This window comes from Rhea americana, unplaced genomic scaffold (genome assembly GCF_003343005.1).
Source record: "Rhea americana isolate MKP2758 unplaced genomic scaffold, rheAme1 scaffold_84, whole genome shotgun sequence".
Lineage (NCBI taxonomy): Eukaryota > Metazoa > Chordata > Aves > Rheiformes > Rheidae > Rhea > Rhea americana.
Window position 1 is genome coordinate 2579411 of NW_028187023.1, and position 19467 is coordinate 2598877.

Consider the following 19467-nt stretch of genomic DNA (forward strand, 5'->3'; position numbering starts at 1 on the left):
TGAATCAGAAAAAAAAAATTATAGAGGTGTCTTCAAATACTCATGGAAGCTCTGGAGACTCGGGACAGTATCACTTGTTTATTACCTGATCACGATCGCCTGCAAAACAGCAGCTCTTCATGGTACATGAGTTAAAGTACCCTTGGTTGTCAAACTGGAAAACAGGCAGTCGGCAGTGGATGTCGTAAAGGACCGGTGGGAGGCGGCGACGCAGCGCCAGAAGCTGTGTTCCATTGCTGTTGAATCGGACRCTCATGGCACTCTGAAGGGACAGGTTTCCACCATAGCGAAGCAGCGAACTGTGAAAAGAAAGAAGGAAGAAGTGAGATGGGCCACTCATGCGAACCGAGTTAAAGACAGAATTCTCTCTTTACCTTCACTGAGCAATTTCAAGCAAACAAGACACAGTAAATTGTAATCCTGTTTAGTTTTTTTTCAAAGCAGCAATTAATTCCTGAACAAACTTGATTCAAAGGTTGGATGACAAACTATCTGAATGCTAAGACTATAAAGTTTCAGAAGACTAAAGTTAATTTTCCTGTCTTTATGGGAGTAGTTTTGTTAACAATAAATATAATTCCTGCATGGGAACAAAGTCTCAGAGCATAATCTCAAGCCTTAAAAAGGCTATTCCTGTATTTCTTGAAGTTCTGGGATGTCTGTATTTAGACTGACCCTACCAGCACTCAGTTCTTTTTGTTCAGCTAGTGCCCTAATCCAGACAAGCCAACCTTCTCTCCTGCCACCAGCATGTGGTATGGTACTTTCTCCGGTTGTAGATRCTTAGACCATTATCTCACTCCTGCTTCTATTTATATCAGGGCATCATAGGATGTTTGGACTCTGCAATCAGCTCCAGCTGTTTTAAGAGGCCATTTTACTAACAAGTTATTGCAAGAAATGCTAAAATAAGACACTTAGCTAATCTTAAGACTTGCTTCATCTACAAATATTGGCAAGTAGGCAAGACAATTATGCTAACACATGACGCTTATTACCTAAAATTCTTACATGGTTGAAATACCTAGTTTTCTTGCCCCATATAAGGTTGTATGATCAAAGCTAGAGTATTTTTTAATCAGTTCTTATTGACACATAAAAGACAACAAAACAAAGGGCTATTTGTTTCCTGCTCTCTCTTTTAAAATAGTAACAGAACGTGGAATTTGTCTCATCCAGGAGCCTGAAGATAAACAAAGCATACCTGAAATTCAGCTAGCACTGTATGAGACTTCTGGGCTCTTCAGAGACTTATTCAATCACTGTGCTTTAAATGAATACGTGCATGGCAAGGGAGACACAGAAGGAAGACATTTTTATTCCTTTTTTGTTCAGAGGTTGCTAAAACCTCCTTAGGCAGTATGGGAGCCACATTTTGTTAACAAGTTTTGAGCAATCTCCCTCCAACCTCATGTTAAGAGCTGCGACTTTTGTGCATCCTCCGGACCAGACAGGAATGCCAGCACAGAAGCTGGAGATTYTAGAAGGAAGTTTATTCACAGGTTTTAATGCACCATACTTTCAGATGTAGCTCTCTGCATTTGTGATAAGTGAGTCACTCTGCATGGATGGAAAGCCACATTCTTCACAGGTTGAAGCATGCATTGTTACATGAGATAGTTAAAAGGAACTATTGTTCCTAAACCAGAGTTAAAGAAAAACAGAAAAAAACAAAACGGAAGACTCCACATAATGATTTAATGCACTAGAAATAGACTGTTCTCCCCTCAACACACTTCCAACCAAACTCTCAAAGCCAGAGTGCCACAAAGGCATCAGAAGTCAGATTTTCAAAGCTAATTAGTAATAATTTCAAGTTGGACACCAATAATTCTTAACACATTTTGCTGGGTTTTTTTGAACAGCTATGCATATGCTTCTTAACTCTTGATGAATCTAGATTTCAGCTACATGGAAATCCAACAAAATAATACTGTAGAATAACGTTATATAAAGTAGCTGTGCTATTCTGTTAGACTGTTTCATCTCCTTCCTCTTGYCCCCTATTAACAGTCATTTGCTTCCGCTGCTTATCTTGTGCCTCTCCATGGACATCTGCATGAGCCAATTCAGCACACTTGCAGAGCTGAGGAAAAAAGAGTGGGCAGTTTTTCTGCCAGGCAAGCAACTTGTGCTGGCTCACTGAAAGGTCCAATGAGTGCCAGAGCAGGTTTAAGGGAAGGCACAAAACCACCTGTCCAGGAGCAGGAAAAAAAAAAAAAAGAAAAAAAGAAAAACTCTCTCTCAATGACAGTGGTGACAGATCAGATCAAATCAGCTGTGTAGTTTCACCTGCTGTTTCATCATCACTTTAAGTCAGCAAAAGTCAGCTTACAGCCACCAGAACAGATGATGACAACTTTGCCACCTCCTTCTCCTGCTACCCACAAGTGCTTCTGCGGCAAACCACAGCAAGGAACTAATTCAGGTAAAAAGTAACCATGCAAAGAAATAAAGACAGTTAAGTTTTGACCCAGTCACTTCCCCTTTCCTGCTCATCACACAGAGGCTTGCATTGCTGCAACGAAGGAGTCGTACAAAGGAAGGCACGACGAGCCAGGGGAGCACGGCGGACGTGGGCAGCAACGCCAGGGAAGCGCCCCCAGAACTGCGAGCTAACAAGGCACACGCTCCCCAGCGGGGCAGAAGCCAGGCTGCAYGGTTCTGCTGCCTCCTTCTCTGCCCCCAGACCCTGTCCCCTCTCACGTAGCACTAGCAGTAACCTGGCCAAATTAATCCTAAGGACGTAAGAGGAAGAACAAGGTAGATAAGCCTTCTGCACTGTTCACAAGTGTGGAACTGAAAATGCTGAGCTGGTGGCAGCAGATTTTGATTAAGCTGACAATTTTGACASAGTATCCCAAAACAGTTACCGTCATATACAGAAACTGAAAAAAGCTCTCAATTTTTAGATTAACTGCTGCAAGAGCCAGTTACATCTTAGTTTCATAAAAGGGCTATAGAGTGAAAGGCATCTAGCTTTGATATTTAGGAATAAGATGTGGAACTAATATTTTTCAAGAGGAACTAGGAATGCTAAATGTCTACATCAGCATGAATAGTCCCATCATCTCATATCTGTTGGCATAGGGAGTACATTCCCCTCCTCTTAGGCAAAGCCACGGAGCTTCCTTTAATAGTGCTTTATAGTTTTTAATAAAAACAYGAGAAAATCTACTACTGGAAACTAACTTTGGAAACAGAGTTTTATAAGCTCCTCTCTGCCTCCTACCRTCCCTGGTTTCTTTTTGTCAAAGAGGTCAATAAAGTCCTCAGCCAACTCAAAATACTCAGTCAAGCATTAAACAAACAAATAAAACAAAACAACAAAACCACCTCCTCCTCTCCTGATAGGTTTGTGCAGAGTGGAAGAGTTTCCTGTGGAAGTTTCCACTTCCTTAAAAAAAATGTTTATGTGTGTGTATATATATATATATATATATATACACACACACACACACACACACGTGTGTATATGTGTGTGCATATACATACACACACAAGAAACAAACACAGATATTTTTGGCAAAGAAAGATCTTTTCTATAAAAACATAAGAATTCTCCATGAGAACATCTGTTTACACACAGACACCAACCAGACCTAATATACTGTCCAGAACTTTTAGCTAAAAGTTTTTCAGAAGTATTTCACAGATTTATTTTAAATTTATWAAATTAACTGTTTAGATTCTTTTCCTCATGGCATTAATGCTTATGTAAGTCATCTCATCTTCCCAGTCCTTTCTAGTATTCTCTCCTGAAGTCATCTGCCTTTGTCACTTAATTGCATTTTCTCTTTTCCTCTATTTCTATTCTTAAGATGTGTGTCATCTCTGCACCAAAACTGACCCCCCTCCCCTTTCCTCATTACAAATTCTCTTCCACAATGTTTATGCAACCCAGAATTTTCTCCTGTCTCAAAATGAGGAAGCCTTCCAGATGCCCCAACCTTTCCAACCTTCAAGCAAAGTTTCCATGGTTAATGTTATTTGGCCCTGCCTGAAGTATTTTGAAATTATATTTTATAGTAATAGTAGTGTAATATTAAGCCAGTTTCCATTCTACTTTGCAGATGTTTTTATTAGACTCTTATAGCAGTCAAAGCTATCAAACAAAACAYTTTTTGGAGTTGAATTCCATATTGTATTTCAGCAACTTTAAGTAAACAAGCTCTACAAGAGTATTTTACTTCAGAAATTACTGAAAGACTAGAACTTTGGTGATCGTGATCATATATGCATTTAAGAGGTCTAGAACAARAGAGCTACATATTTAAGACTTCTCAAAACCCCACAGTTTTGCCTATCTCATACCCTCAACTCCATACAATTCAGCCAGACTTGCAATGGAAACACAGCTTGTGCTGTTCCTTGACCACAATGTTTGGCTCAAACTTGGGAGGAAAAAAACAAAAACAAAATAGGTGCAGTGAGCTAAGTTTGGCTCAAAGGGAAAGAAGTGCTAAAATACCTGCTTACCACTCATACACAAGAGCAACTTCCTCATTTGCTTCAATTCTGCCTCCAGGATCAGACTCCATAGCCCCAAATTCAGCATTTTGCTGTACGAAGCACTAGACACTGTTTTCTGTTTTCCCACCCTACTGTGTCCTGCTTGCTTCACTCTGTCTCCTGCAAACTTAATTTACTGAACTCTGCCTGAAGGTTACCTTCACCGTGTTCTTCTTGAACGAGCTACTGAGAGAAGGAGCTGATATTTAGAAGATACCTATTTTCTAATCAACACARAAAAGAGAAAGACTTGTTCTCTCTCTTTCTCTGTTCCTAGAAGAGAATGCATGAGAGGTGATTTTAAKTATGACATCGGGGCAGGTAGCTTATGGGTCCACAGTGCTGGAAGACTAGGGTCCCAACTTGCAAAAAGAGATTTGAGAAGTCTCTCTGCCTCTTAGTGGAGGCTGTACACATAGTAGCAGTACCTAGTACTGAGGAATCTCAATTCCTCAGCATATTGCATTAACAAATCCTGTCTTAKCTGATCACAAAACAATGAAATTGGCTTTAGAAAAAAAAAATTTGTCTAAGATGACTGCTAGATCATTTCATCTCCATCAAAACTGCAGGAAATTGACAGTATTAAACCATTAATAACGCTTCAGTAATGCTGAAGAGGATGTCTGAATCAAGAAGCTCTAAAAGCTTCCAGTCCAGCTATACCATGCAGTAGAGCAGACTAATCTGCTCCTCCTCCCATGGTTTTAGAGCCAAGGTAGCCTCAAAACTACAGAACTAGAGTTTCCACTTTTTGGAGGGGGAGGGGAAGACAGGAGGGGAAAGGAGGCTTGGAAGGTAGGAAGGGGAAAGCTGTGTTTAAGTATTTACGTGTTAAAGTGCCTATTTCTACTTTTCAGATCACATCATGGTGCTGCTCTCTTCCTTCAGCTAGTACTAGCTTTGGATTTATTTATTTAAAGCAGGAATATCTGGGGTAGTGCAGACATGCTTGGATATGTTGATCTTGTTAGAACATCCACTTCTGCCTGCTCCTTACTTCACACTCCAGCCTTCCCCTGCAAGGAATTTCAGAGGCATTTTTTGTACTTCTGAAAATTTTATTAATGCATCAGACTTAGTATTCCCATTTCAAAGACCCAAACCATGACAGCTAGTGAGAAATCTGAAGACATTCCTAAAAGAGCATGTCTGATCGTGATAGGTAGCACCCATTTTCTACCACAGGCATTATCTTTACACATCCAGACCCAGACTTCTCCAGGATTTAGTCTGCTTCCAAATCTGGCTCCCTGAGGCAGCAGTGGAATGCTGATGTTGCCCACCAGCTCTGGAGGCAATACAGAGAGACATACACGTCTGAAGTTTTTTTTTTTTTTAAAGTCGTTTTGTATGATTAAGAGAAATATTTAGTCCACAGATGGAACATTAAAATCCAAACACACATGTTGAAGCTGGAGGGAGGCTGAGGAGGGAGCGAAYGGACAGTTATGTGCAATATGGTCATTTCCGTAGTTGGATATGCTGCATAGAGGCAGCACTCAAGTGTTAACTAAATACCAGTTCAGCCAAACAATGGGAGGCTTTCAATCCAAGAGTAGCACCACTAATGTAAATAAATCCGTTCTGCTCCTACTGGCAGCTAGTGGGGTGGGGGAAGAAGGAGTCTCACAGCAGTAAAGAGTTTGCACTACTTGAATGCTTCCTCTGCAGGAAAAGTCTAYACCTGAAGCAAGCTTTTCCCCCCTCTTCCCCTCTCCTCCTCCTTAAAACAAAGGAGGTGTTTCATCCTTTTTGGAAAAGCTGACTGCCTGATTAGTAACAGAAGCTTAACCCAGGCTATTCAAACATTAGCTTGGCAACATACAGTGGCCATTAAAACTAAAAGAAGATCACAGTGCCTTGGTAGAAGTAAAATAAAGCTGTGTGCATGACAGCATTAAATTGAACCATTAAACAGTGACTCTTGATAAGCTACAAATCTGACAGTGAATTCAGTACAGTCACTATCCTGGGGAAATGAGAGTCATTTAAGAGGGGGAAGGAAGGAAGGGAGAAAGTGTGGCCATCATAAACACCAGTGTGTGAAACTAACTTAATGAAAGAATGACCTTAAAAGGAAAAAAATGAATTGAATGCTTGTAACTAATACATATCATTGCATGCAATTGTGTTTGTCAGCATTTCTGTAACCACTAAATTCAGGAACTTCTAACTGTGCAAAAAGAATTGGAATGAAACTTGGCAAATAGGAACACAGCCTGGAAAACTCTACAGAAAGGGTGAGTTGGTTTTTTTTCTTTTTTTTCTTTTTTYTTTTTTTTTTTTTGAAAGAGAATTGCTTTGTGTAAGAACATATACAATCGTTCTGTAGTCTGGAGCAAACGCTTAGACAGAGCAAAATTAATCAGCAATAGGAAAGCAAACACAGTAGCAAACATGTATGTCTTACATTGTAAGGGTAGATTAAAATCCTTCCACAATTTTCAAGACATTTTTTTTGAAAAGCAGATCACTCATGTCAAAGTGCTTGGAGTTTCCTCTATAAATATTCAAAGGCACAAGCAAACATGAAGGAAGTCCATCATTGTCTTAAGATAAAACAAACAAACAAACAAAAAAACCCACAATAACCATACCCAAGATTTTATTATTTCTCAATGATATATTTTTTTGACTTTAAAAATAACCAAATAAAATAAAGGGTCTTTACTGTTATCAAAATTCAACACCCTTCCCTTCCTTCAAAGAGAAGCACACAGGTGTAATAAACTGCCATCTATCAAGACCAGAAGAAATAGGGAACCTACAATGAGGAATCCATACGAGCAAGAATACAGCATTCCTTTCTTCTGCTCCCTACCATTAGGCTAGAAGCAAGGAAAATAATATTAAAAAAAAAAAAAAAAAAAGGACTACCCATCCTTATTAGACTTTCTTGGTTAGGAAGCTCTAAGGTGAACAGAAGCTTCACCCTTCTCTCCCAACCAGTATAGCAATAATTTATTTTTTTTTTTTTAAACAGAGTTTTTCATCTGATAAGTTATTTCAGAATCTGGAACCTTAAGAATGTCAAGCATCACCAGATACATCAACCACAAATATTTCACTATTTTGAGGAGGAAAATTAGAGTACTAGAAAGTAATAAACACCTCTCCCCTACATCTGTATTACTTTTATCTTTTTAGTACTTAAAGCTTATCTCTGCCATTATATCAACTAAAGACTAACAGACGATGACCAAAACAACCCTATCATTTGCATGTATAGTATACAGTACAGACCAGTTCCCAAATACAGAATTCACAACAAATGGCATGGGAAGATGACCTTTAGACCAAAGGAAGAATCAGTAGCTGTTTCCAAAACGAAGCACACACACAAGCCAGTATAACAAAGATACATAGCTGCCAGAAAACGCCACCTCAGAAAGATAATCTCAGTGCAGCAGTTGATGATTCTTCACCAAGTGTAAACTCCATTCTCACACTAAGGTGTCTGTGCAAGAGCAGTGATGAAGCAATGCTGCAGTCCTGTGAAGCACCTATTGTACATGTGCTCTTGCGTTGCATCAGGAAAGCTGAACAACAGAGTCATTTCTCACTCAAGCAAGAAACACATACCTTCTTTTCTCTACCAAAGCTTCTTGTATTTTTATTTACCAAAGCTATACAAACTGCTAGCTTTAATGAAATTTAACAGAGCAGCAACAATAAAGTTAGCCTTTCTTCTGAAATGAAAAGCAGAGAGATCTAAGATGTTTCCTGTAAAAGCGCATTCTGGTCTCAAAACAGTAAAATTTCTGGCTTTTAACAGGATGGAATGCAAACTGCCACATAAAGGCAACTAAATGTGATTCCACAAAAAAAATGTCAAATTGAGTTCACCGGTTCCTCTYGGACTTAGGTTTCAAAGACTATTTCCCCATGTCTAGTATAAGGGATGAACTAGTGTTTTAGACTTCTCCTTGTAAAGAGAACTAAGAGGATCTCTCCCCTGTATCCAGTCACCTATTTCTTACAAAAAAATGGTATCTTTTGTAATTCCTTTCTATTCTCTCATTCATTGAAATGAAGTGCAAAAGTCAGCAGAGCAAAACTTATATGACCATAGCCCTATTTCCTTAAGGAAAAAAAACAAAGTCATTTTAATAACAGATTACCATTTTATTTTTTTTATTTTAAAAACTGGATTACAGTGCTAGCACTTTGCACTTTAAATTCTTGCCTTGGAAAGATCTGTAGATCGGAGAAATCTCAAAACTAGCAAAAAAGTACTAAACATTGTGATGTTTAAGTAGGCAGTATACTCACTCCTTGATAAAGGAAAACTGAGTGCAAGTGAGGTGAAAAGACCCTACCAAATATTGCGAAACAAAATGAAAGTTTCCTGACTTCATTTGCTGCATGAAGCTACATTTACTCTTTAGAATTATAAATCCGAATACCACTACTGCTTTTGGGCCCAGGCTGGAGAGCAAAGGCACAGTGCTTAGCCTAATGTGTTTTGCTAGAACCAAATGTTAGCGTGGGGATGCTGGTATGCGTGGAATAGTTTGATCTTCAAGTCAGAAAATCCGCAAACATTGAATGGAGGGTTGACTAACTCTGCGAAGGATGCTATGATTTTATTTAATTAAAGTTTAACAAAACTCTATTAAACTAAGACAGAAAAAGCTGTGCAGAAGTCACAACAACCCTATCTGAGAACAGAAAYGAAACTACCTACAATTAAACATTTTCATTATACAATTTGAAACTCTGTACTCCAAAACCCAGTTGTGAGTCTGATCACCAAGTCTGGAGATGACAGAATCAGCATCTTTCATTTTCTCCTCAGAAAAATCTTCAAAGACTCCCAATTTGCACATCAGTGGACTAATCTGAATCCACTCCACTCCAGAAAGCRTACCAGCCTAAACATAAAAAAAGCTAAGCTAAACTCTATCCCAAGAGGGGCTAACAAGGTCAGGCATAAAGCAGGACTCAAACGAGATAAAGAACATGAACATCTAAAACAGAAGTGAAGTAAGGGGGCTCTTTTTATGGTGCTCTACTAGTTAACTCTACAGTACTGACAAACCATGAAGGTGGAGAAGAGAGACTACAGCATCTAGTTCAAGTACTTCAGTAAGAGGCAATATCCAGCAGACTTGCACATTTTTCCAAGTATCTCTASTTTACCTATTAGCTGGTGCCCACATTGGTACCAGAAAAGATGACTTGCTTCAGAGAAAAAATACTTGTCAATAAATTCAATGATATACATCTTTTACAACTTTAAGGCAGCACTTCTGTCTAATAGAAAAAGCAGCATCAACTGGTTTAAAGTGGCAACCACAAGTAGACATGAAAAAAAAAAATATAAAAGCTCTGTTCAGCAGAAATAGCAGTTAAGCATCAGCATCAGTTAAGATGCYGACTAAAGCCCAAATGATTGTAATGCTCTGTCTTTGCCCAAAGTCAGAAAGGTTTATTCAGAAGTACTCCCTATCTTCAGTAGCCCCTACTTGAGAGACAGAAGAGACTATCTTTGATGTTTCTATCACCAAAGTCATCCTTTGATTTTGGATAAAACCTGAAGAGAACAGTTTGGAAACTTATTTATAGTTCCATGCAAAGGAAAATCAATCCAAAAAAGATAACCCCTAAAAGAACAACACACCTAGATACTACCACCATTCAAAGTTCCTTCAACACATCTCGAAGGTTTCCATAAATGAACAATTCAATCTCCATTCAGTGTCCAACTTCAGCTATCAACTTATTTTTCATAACATAAAAAGACTTTGAAAAAATCCCAAAAAAGAAATAGAGGGAAAAATATCTTAGTTTAGCTTCTGTCATGTGGGGTACCTGTACCAAATTAGATGCGGTCAGAAGCATCAAATTCTAGGTTAAGACATGCAAGTCAGTTGACATGCCCCAGTAGCACGGAACYGGAACAGATGAGGATGTTACAAGTGTGAGGTGAGGTATATTTCCTGAACTGAGAGGATAAATAGTTATTTGAGCTATTTAAGGTGGTGTGGTTGACCCATACTGGGTGCTTAAACAGCACTTACAATTTGTCAGATTTTAATTTAGCTAAATGACAGTTAAAGTAGCATAAAAATAGTCAGAATTCACAACAAATGGCTCAGCTGGAAATGGAAAGGAGTGAACTGATAAACTTGACAATGAAAATTGGTTGCCAAGATACATACATTTTTCCTGCACGCACCAGTACAGTGCTCTGCTCAGAGCGGGACTGGCAAAGGTCTCAAAAAAAACAGAAAACACCCAGCAATTTTTTTATTGCACTGAAATAATTAAAGAGGMATTTGCCGATTCAGTGAGAGAGGGCTCTTTCTTGCCCATCTCCAKGGACTTTGGCAATTCCAAAGCATGTGCATTAGAAGTGGTAAGTATTTGCTTCCCATATATGAAAATTCAAAATGGAAAAAATAAGCAGAAAACTTGAACCTCCACATTTTATTCCTGCCACCCCACTCTTGCAGCGATCATGAATCATCCTATCGGAAACAAGAGTGGAAAAATCATTAAACAATTACAACTGAAGATGCTATTTTGAAAGCAAATTTCTCAATCCACCAACGCTAGCCTCTGAATAGCCCCAAATCTTACTGAACTCATCGTCAGAAGACGACTGTGGTACAAAATAYAAGAAATGGATTTAAATTGTTAAATACCCCATAGAACAAAGACATTAATAATAGTAGATCCCACACTTGCATTTCCAGAAGCTCAATATGCTTCAGCCAACACTCCAGGCACCTTTTTGGTAATACCTAAATAAACCAGGCAACAGCTATGCATAAGAATGAGCTCAGAGAGGCAGGCTAGAAAGAATAACACTCAGCTGTCAGTGCATGAACATGCCTCACAAAATAATTGCTGTCTGAATTCTTCTGATCTGATTCTTAAGGATCAAATACTTTCCAGACACRGGCCTAGAAACTAAACTTGACAATTGTCAGATATCTGAATTTATGGACTCAGCTGAGATTCTGGTTTTATGACTTTGTGTCATTTTCCCCCCTCTATCACACATTCTCCAAAGTCCTTTGATCCACAGCCTATGAATATCACCTGTGGAACAGAGACACAGCTGCAAACACTCCTCACCTCCCTCTCCTCCACTTCCACTCCCACCTGACAAGAAGGAAAAGCAAGCAAGCAAGCAAAAACCACCACACAACACCACAAGCCATCCCCCTGTTCCAGAGGGATTAACTACCCCTCTGCCACCAAGAGGGTCTATTTGACACGCATCTAACTAAACTCTGGCAAAACCTTCTCAAATGGCCCCCAGGTCTCACAGCTAGTGCTTCTATTTCAAACCTGACAAAGAACTTGTGAACCYGTAAGTTCATCTAGTTTCTCCAACTACGTCAGCATGTCCATCTCACGTAAACCACCTACAGACTTCTGCCTATGTCCTTAGATTACCATGACTACAGAGAGAGATTCTATACTCCTTCACCACACAGAGAAGTCTTATATATTCAAAAATTTTATTTCCACAAAGAATAGAGTATACATGATATCTGTTTAAGTTTGTTTATACTCAGCTGCAAGACTTAACAGCTGTACGACAGTACCTTTTTCACAATAGAGCCTTATACATTTCAAAGGGTGAAAAAATTATTGCAGAGGATTCTATTAATAAGTAACACTCCATCAATTTTAAAGCTATGAAAACAGTCTGTGCAGACTAGCGTCAAACAAATCACAACTGTTTTCTACATCCCACTTATATGATTCCTGTGGTTCAAGAAGTACCACCACTGATGGTAGGAAGAAAATGCTGTACTACGTGACATGGCAGAGACCATTACACTAGATCCAGAAACAAGAAAAGTAGTAATTCAGTAGGTCTTTAATAGGCTGCCAACTAATGGAAACAAGTGAAACTATAAAGAAAGGTAATTAGGAGTGAAGAGCTGGATTTTTAGGTGTACTGAGTACCTGTGATTTCCAACAGATTTGAACCAGAAGTTATGCATTCAATACCCTAATTTACTAGTTGGATTGTTTTTTGTCGCTGTACAATGACTAATGACATCTAGCAGTTAGCACTTGCCAAAAACATTCTATTCAAGATGAAGGGAGACTAGCAGAGAGAATGTGGTCAGTTGTAAACCAGTTGTTTGGCCACACATCCTTCAAAGTCTTCCCTACATATTGATGTGATCAACAAAACCTGACATTCTGCAATAAGTTAAGGGGAAGAGCTCTCCCACTAGGTCCCTGAGTCTAATTATACTGTACAGGGAATAACTTTTCACCTCTTAGCATCTAATGAGCCAATCGTTAGATGAATCACTGATAAGTAACATAAGGTATTCCTTAGCCTCAGGTTGAGGATTTGTTTCCTCAATAAATAACGTACTTCTTGAGACACAAATATTCATTCAATGTGTCTTGCTTCCATCGGTTTCTCCTGTTCTCAGCCTTAAAGAGCCCCCTTTTTTTCCTCTGGCATCACCTTTGCTAATCACTGGGCTCTTCTGAAACCCAGTTCAGCTTGTTAGTCCATAAGAAAGCTACCCAGCTTCTGCCATGCTGGTTTTCTAGTAGGCGAGCATGACAAGCCAGCTCAAAACAGGTCAATGACAGAACTAGCACAACGGACACAGCAGGAAGAGGGACCTGGGAATTTTGAGATAGGCCCTTCCAGTCTCAAAAAAAAAAAAAAGCACAGCAACACTTATTCCTGATCTTGACTCAAGACTTAACATTTTTACCTTTGAACTGGACACACAAATGAATCRCATTGTGTAAAAAGTACAGGTTCAACATTCCTATCACAAACACAACACAAAATCACTACTGTGAACAGCCATTTTCAGTAWGAAAACTAGTTAAAATACATGTGGCCATCATTTATAACAAAAGCCAGTAACTATTTTGATCTCAAAAGCTTCCAGATTAGTTGAGATAGGGAGATAGGAGAGGGGAAAAAAAGAAAAAAAAAAGAAAAGAAAAAGAAAAAAGTTCGAATAGAAAAAGAACAAACTATGGATATAATTACCATATTTTCTTAGGGGAAAAAGCAACCTTTTCATTCCAGGAAAAGGAAAGAGATGGGCATCAAGTTGTGAGGAAAAGCAAAAATGGGGAATATGAAAGTACCTAAAAAACACCTGTTAGTGAAAACAGTTACTGCTTTGAATATTTATGTGACAATGACATGAAGAGYTGCCCTCAACAATTCTCTAACAATACATATTAGTGTTTCATTGTAAAGACAGTTTCAGATATGCAAACCTGCAAAAAAAGACAAAAAAGCATGGATTTCAGACCCCATCTAGTGGCATAAGGGCCTCACAACAGCCTCATTAATCAGGAACACATTTAAGATTTCAAGGCATCTTTTTTAAAGAACAAGCAATGCAACTGATTTCAGTTTAAAATCCACCCAAAGGAAAAAAAAAAAAAAAGATCAGCAATACTAACACATTATAAAGTAGAAAAAACAGGAGTTCTAGCATCACTAGTCAACTCATAATCATGCTGGACTTAAATTAGTTCTATTTTAACAGTGCTTCATGTGTTATCTTCGAGAAGCCAGCACATCACATCCAGATCCTATTAGTACAAAGGCAGGAAAGGGAGGGAGACTCACTTGCTGCACTGATTTTGAGCCAGAAGGGATATCAAGCTGGGTATGAGCTTCAGAAAAAAAGCAAAACAAACGAAGATGAACGCATTAATTAAATCTGGATGTGTATCCTGACTCAGTTAGCAAAGCTAATCAAATTAAGACTATTTGAAATGAGAACAATTTTTCAGAATTCAGATTTGTGCAAATGTCCACCAATTTCCTTACATGCGTCAAGGAAAGCTGACAGCTGACTTTTCAATACCTTCTTTCACTAYAGTAGTTGAGTATAAAGCACTCCCAGCTTCCCATCAGAAAATTAACCAGTATCAGAGTAGATGAATAAACTCTGCTCATAATCTGGACCCTTTTCTAGCCCTAAAAATATTTCCTTGTAATTAGAAGAGGYGTTTAGTGTTACTTGATTAGATGTGGGTACACTGGCTCTCCTGGCTGGYGGCTTCTAACAGCAGGCAAGGAGAAACTCTTTTATAACCCAAACGGAGAAGAGTGGTGTATTTTGGACTAAAACATTCCTAATGCCTTAACATACTAGGGTATCAAGACTCTATTCAAGACTTTAATACTATCCAAAACATTACCAACTTGCCAAGYTGGCCTAACACTGTCACTCTGCCTAATAAGGAACAGACAAAGGAATTAAATATCCTTGGATGTAACAGTTGCATCCATTCTGCACTGAACTGTGGCTGCTCTTGCATTCATGCTCATTTAGAAGACAGAAGGAGGAACACAAACAAGAAGGTTTTGGGGTGACAGGATTTTCAAGGTGGCATCCCAATCCATTGCCATAATATTGCTAAATAGCTATATTGCAATCCTATCCCTGTGGCATCAAGGTGTYATTTGTGGATGTCATTTTATTTCTSGTTTCTGCAAGAGAAGAGAAGCTCTTCTGCCTCCCCTCACTCCCAGACCCATGGGCTTGCAAGAGGTTATAAATATGAGGTTATATAGTCACTATTCACTTAAGTGATCTGACCAGTATGGATGCTTGGTTCAGTAAATTACAGGAATTTTGAGCTGAAAGTTCTTTAAAAGCACTTTGACTTCTCCAGATTGAAGACAAAAACAACAGAAAAATAGAAAGTAATATTTCTAAGTGTCTACCTTTAAGATACTCAATCTGAATTTTCATAAGTGACAATTAGCCATGGTTTGAGTTATTGAAATGTTTTGATCAAACTGAGCATCCCAAAATGGTGACCTTTGAAAACAATTAGGTCAGTAAATACCCCTGAAAATTTAGAGCTAGCGGTTTAAAGTTGCATGTAATAAGATAGCCATATTCTACTGAATATTGTATAACTTACGCTTATGGTAAATCATCCTTTGTCCAACAGTGYATCATACCAAGCTAAAAAAGCTAAAAAAATAAAAAAGAAAACATCAAACAAAAAAAAATCCACACACTCTGTATCTCAGAAGAGGAGCATCTGCTTGATTAAAAGCAAAAAATTTAACATTAAACCTTCTCCCTTTCAAACCATGTGTGCCAGTTGAATCCTGCAGGCTCATCAAACTTCACCTACACCTGCAAAGAACATTACTCTGGCAGCATTATTGGTTGYAATGTGTGTTACGAGGTAGTATTGCTTCCTACAGTATTACTATTGGCTCCAAGCAGCTGTTCTTCAGAATTCCAGACTTCCATTTGGTTTCTGGATTTTGTGGGGGAGCAGCAGAAGGTTTTCCAAGAGCAGTATGCAGTTATGGAAAAAAACTAAGTAGGGCCATCACCAATTATAGTCTTCTTTCATCTGAGAATTGACAGAGAACAGAGCAGCAGYTGGGAAGTCAGAGCTGCATCAACAGTTTACATGAAGTGTTTACTAGCCCYGACTTATTAATCGCTGATAGCGATTTCACTTTTTCTAGAGTAAAGCAAAAGGAGTGCTGTCAATCCGTGTAACTTACTAGAAGTTTCTATTTTGGTAATCCAAAGCAAAGATCTAAGTGTCTACACTTCTTCCCATTCCTTCCGTACATTCAAACCCTGGTCATAACCTCACCACCACAGTGACCAGTGACAACATATCTAAAGTTTATCTGACCTGCCATTTCTACTAGCATCACAGCTGGAATGATATGGCTGAAGAACTCCCATGATCACCACAGGATTCTGTGAGATTACATCAATATTGGGGGGGGGGAATCTCTCCACTGCTGAGGGCATTAAATACAGCCTCTTAGAAGTGAGCTTCATGCTTAGCAGTGGAAAGAAAAAGATAGGCTKGGAGAAGGGATAAGCAGGTCTAGCTATTTTATACTGTCCCTACGTACTGCTCTGTTCAACAGTTCCAACAAGTTAATACTTCCACACCATCCCACCTAAAAACCTCAGTTCCACCCATCTTTCCCCACACCTCAAGCAGTATCACATCCTCTTGGATATCAATGACAATATAAAACAGAGATAAACCTGCAGAAAAGCAAAGATTTCCACCATTCACAGGCTTCATTGCCAATGAGAAGAGCAGCTGATGCAGTAGCCATTCTCTGCTGTACTAGTGCTCTGGCATGAAATTACACAGGCAGCTTCCTGTTTATCCCTATGTTATGGAGAATTTGGGCCTGCTTAAGCCCATCTCCCTATTAAATTTCCTATTAGCCAAATGGCTTCTGGAACAGTTGGTACCTGGTGTTACATTTATCTTTTCATATGAATAAGAATGGGGAAATGTACATAAACTTACTTAAATTCTATGCTATGTAATGTCCATCACAAGTACTTACAGCACTGTGTGGATTACTTCATCCTGAAGACTTTTTTTTTTTTTTTTTTAAGTTCACAGTATACTTTTCCCAGAAGATACTATAACAAACTATAACCCATAGAAGAAAAAAAATCTAAATTCTGGCTTCCCTTTGCCATTGTGTTTGAAGCTAGGATTACATCTGAACTGATCTACAAATTAATAAACTTGTTTTCTCATAAGTCAAAGTAAATTGCCCCCAGATGCTTTTAAAAAATATTAAAAATTCACATTTCTAGATTAGTGAACAAGATCTGCAGAGMTAAGTGGGAGTTTTGGCAAATGCTCTGTTCTTTTAAAAATAAAATTTAAAAAGCCCTCAAAATCTAGTCTGGTTTAGTTAAACATGAGAAACTCACGTTTTGGCAGCCCACCAGCCAGATCCACACAACTCAGTGAAAAGTCCTTTTTCCTAAGAGTTTCTTGGGAACAAACCGTAGTGGCACCAGACTGCTTTAGACCATTTTCTTTCTCACAGCCAATGATATATTTCTCACCATGCTACAGGCACATCTCCGGTCATATAAAGGAGGAAAGTTGATAGTTATCCCAGAAGAACAGCAGCTAAAGGCAGGATTTTATCACCTGCATTTCTTTAGGTTACAGCTTGCTCAGCCTGAGTCTCTAAATATCTGTCTACAGCATTTAATCTGATTCGAGCAGCCTGCTCCTTACTACCTGACTTCTTCTGAGCACTGTGGAGGCAGGAAGCACATGCCTCTCCTACACAAGGTACCACACTAACTTACTAGCTGCAAATGCTGTAAAATTCAGCTCTGCAGGGATCAGCTGTATGGCGTGCACAGTGCATGCCCAGCTGTAAGGGGGAGCTGTACGAACAGCATTCCCCTAAGCATGGAAGAAGCTGTGTGACCTATGCACCTAGGAAGCTCAGCACTGTATTTGCAAGATCTGTTGTTCTTATCTGCTTAATCATCACCTTTTAGCTTGTTAATGGGGAAAATTTACCTGATCAGATTGGGATCAGAAAGGAGTTGTTCTTGTACACAAGATAAAAGCATACAAGCTTCCACTAACTGAATTTAGACAAGGCCTTGGGGATGACCCTGACATGATTATATAAGGCACCCCTTACACCCTCCCTTTCACCATTCAAAAAAGATTTCGGAATTAGTGTTTGTCAAAGGTCGTCTTTCACACTGATGCTAAACCAGTAGAAATTAAAGTACTTGCCAAGAAGTATTACCAATTAGAGGATGTTATAACAATCAAAAAGAACAAAGTCACGATACAGATAAAACGTATGTTCTTAGATGTGTGAACACAGACTATTACACCACGCATACACAAGCCCCCAACAAGCTCACACCAAACATTTTGCCCTACATTTATTAAGGCTGAGGGAGAATGCAGGATGGCATCTAGCTTGAGGATCTTCAGGGTATTCTATGTCCTGATTGCTGCTGCTCCCCAAACAACAGCTCATCAGTATCTAAACCAAGAAACTTCTGGAGATCAAAGTCTTAAGAAGAGCTAAAAATAACAAAACAAAACAAAAAAAGCTCTATTTTCAGTTCCAGAGAGCAACTGGATTTGTAAGAAAAGAATTCCTTACTCAAGTGATCTACTCTTGCATTTATTAGRGTCAGTTCTGGTATTTTTAGTGATAGTTGATTCCTCTTTTTATTCCTGTTAGCAGTGCATAACCTGTCCAGCTATACTGGATGACCCCTTTTCATGTAGCTGTCCAAGTAAAAGACTTCATCTGGACTTTGCATCCACATGGAATTTTTATTAGTAGAATTTATGCCACTGTACCAGCGTTATTGTTCATATAGTCTTTGTGTGCAGTATAGAAAATTTTAATAGCTGAGGCTACTGTCTTGTAAACACACTGCCACCTATCTTCTCCTCCTTTCACTTCTCTGTAATTACTCTTCCTATGCTGACATTTGCAATTGAAAATATGAAAACATAAAGGCTGAGAAAAAGGTGGGGTGAATACATGTTTACTTGAGCTGCTCAAAATTTTTCTGATATTAAGATCAAAAAGCAAAATTGCATTTAAAATCTGAAAGTTTAAAAAAGGCTTCAACAGAAGCTTAATCACTCCCGCATGCCAAACTCCAGTATCAGACATTGTACGCGTACTTTACAACCCAGTCTAACCACACATCACACTACAAACTTAGCCTCTTACTTTTGGTTGAAAATTTGTTCAAAATCCTACAGAAGTCTAGGGGTATATCATGCTGCCAAACCGATTATCTAGGTGTCTAGAAAGATATACGATACTCAATCAGTAAAAAGCTAACTTGACAGCAATTCCCAGTCTCAGCCATTAAGAACTGAGTTGGGTAGAAAAACAAACTGCAACCCAGGCAGTGGCCACCGTGGCTTCTGCCAATATTAGCTAGCCAACACTTTATCTGTAATAATGAGAACTTGACACAACAGCCCGAGTTAACTCTGCAATAGTGAAGCCAGACATGCTTCCAGAAAGTCACTTACCTTAATGAGAAAGATCTAGCCCTACTTTGTGTCAAGTTAGATCATATGTATGAAAAAGAATGTTAATTATGCAAAATTACAGAATTTGGTATTACTAATATCGCTGGTAACTTTGTTATACATTTTCTCTTACATTTT

The 19467-nt window shown here is 38.7% G+C and overlaps 1 protein-coding gene across 1 annotated transcript in view; it reads right to left on the reverse strand.

Moving 5' to 3' along the window:
• Positions 1–19467, reverse strand: part of DCAF5 (DDB1 and CUL4 associated factor 5) — a 75440-nt gene that overhangs the window by 33665 nt on the left and 22308 nt on the right. Inside the window, exon 6 of the mRNA XM_085323326.1 lies at positions 86–299. Coding sequence (XP_085179452.1) covers positions 86–299 — 214 coding nt within the window. The remainder of the gene's footprint in view (positions 1–85; positions 300–19467) is intronic.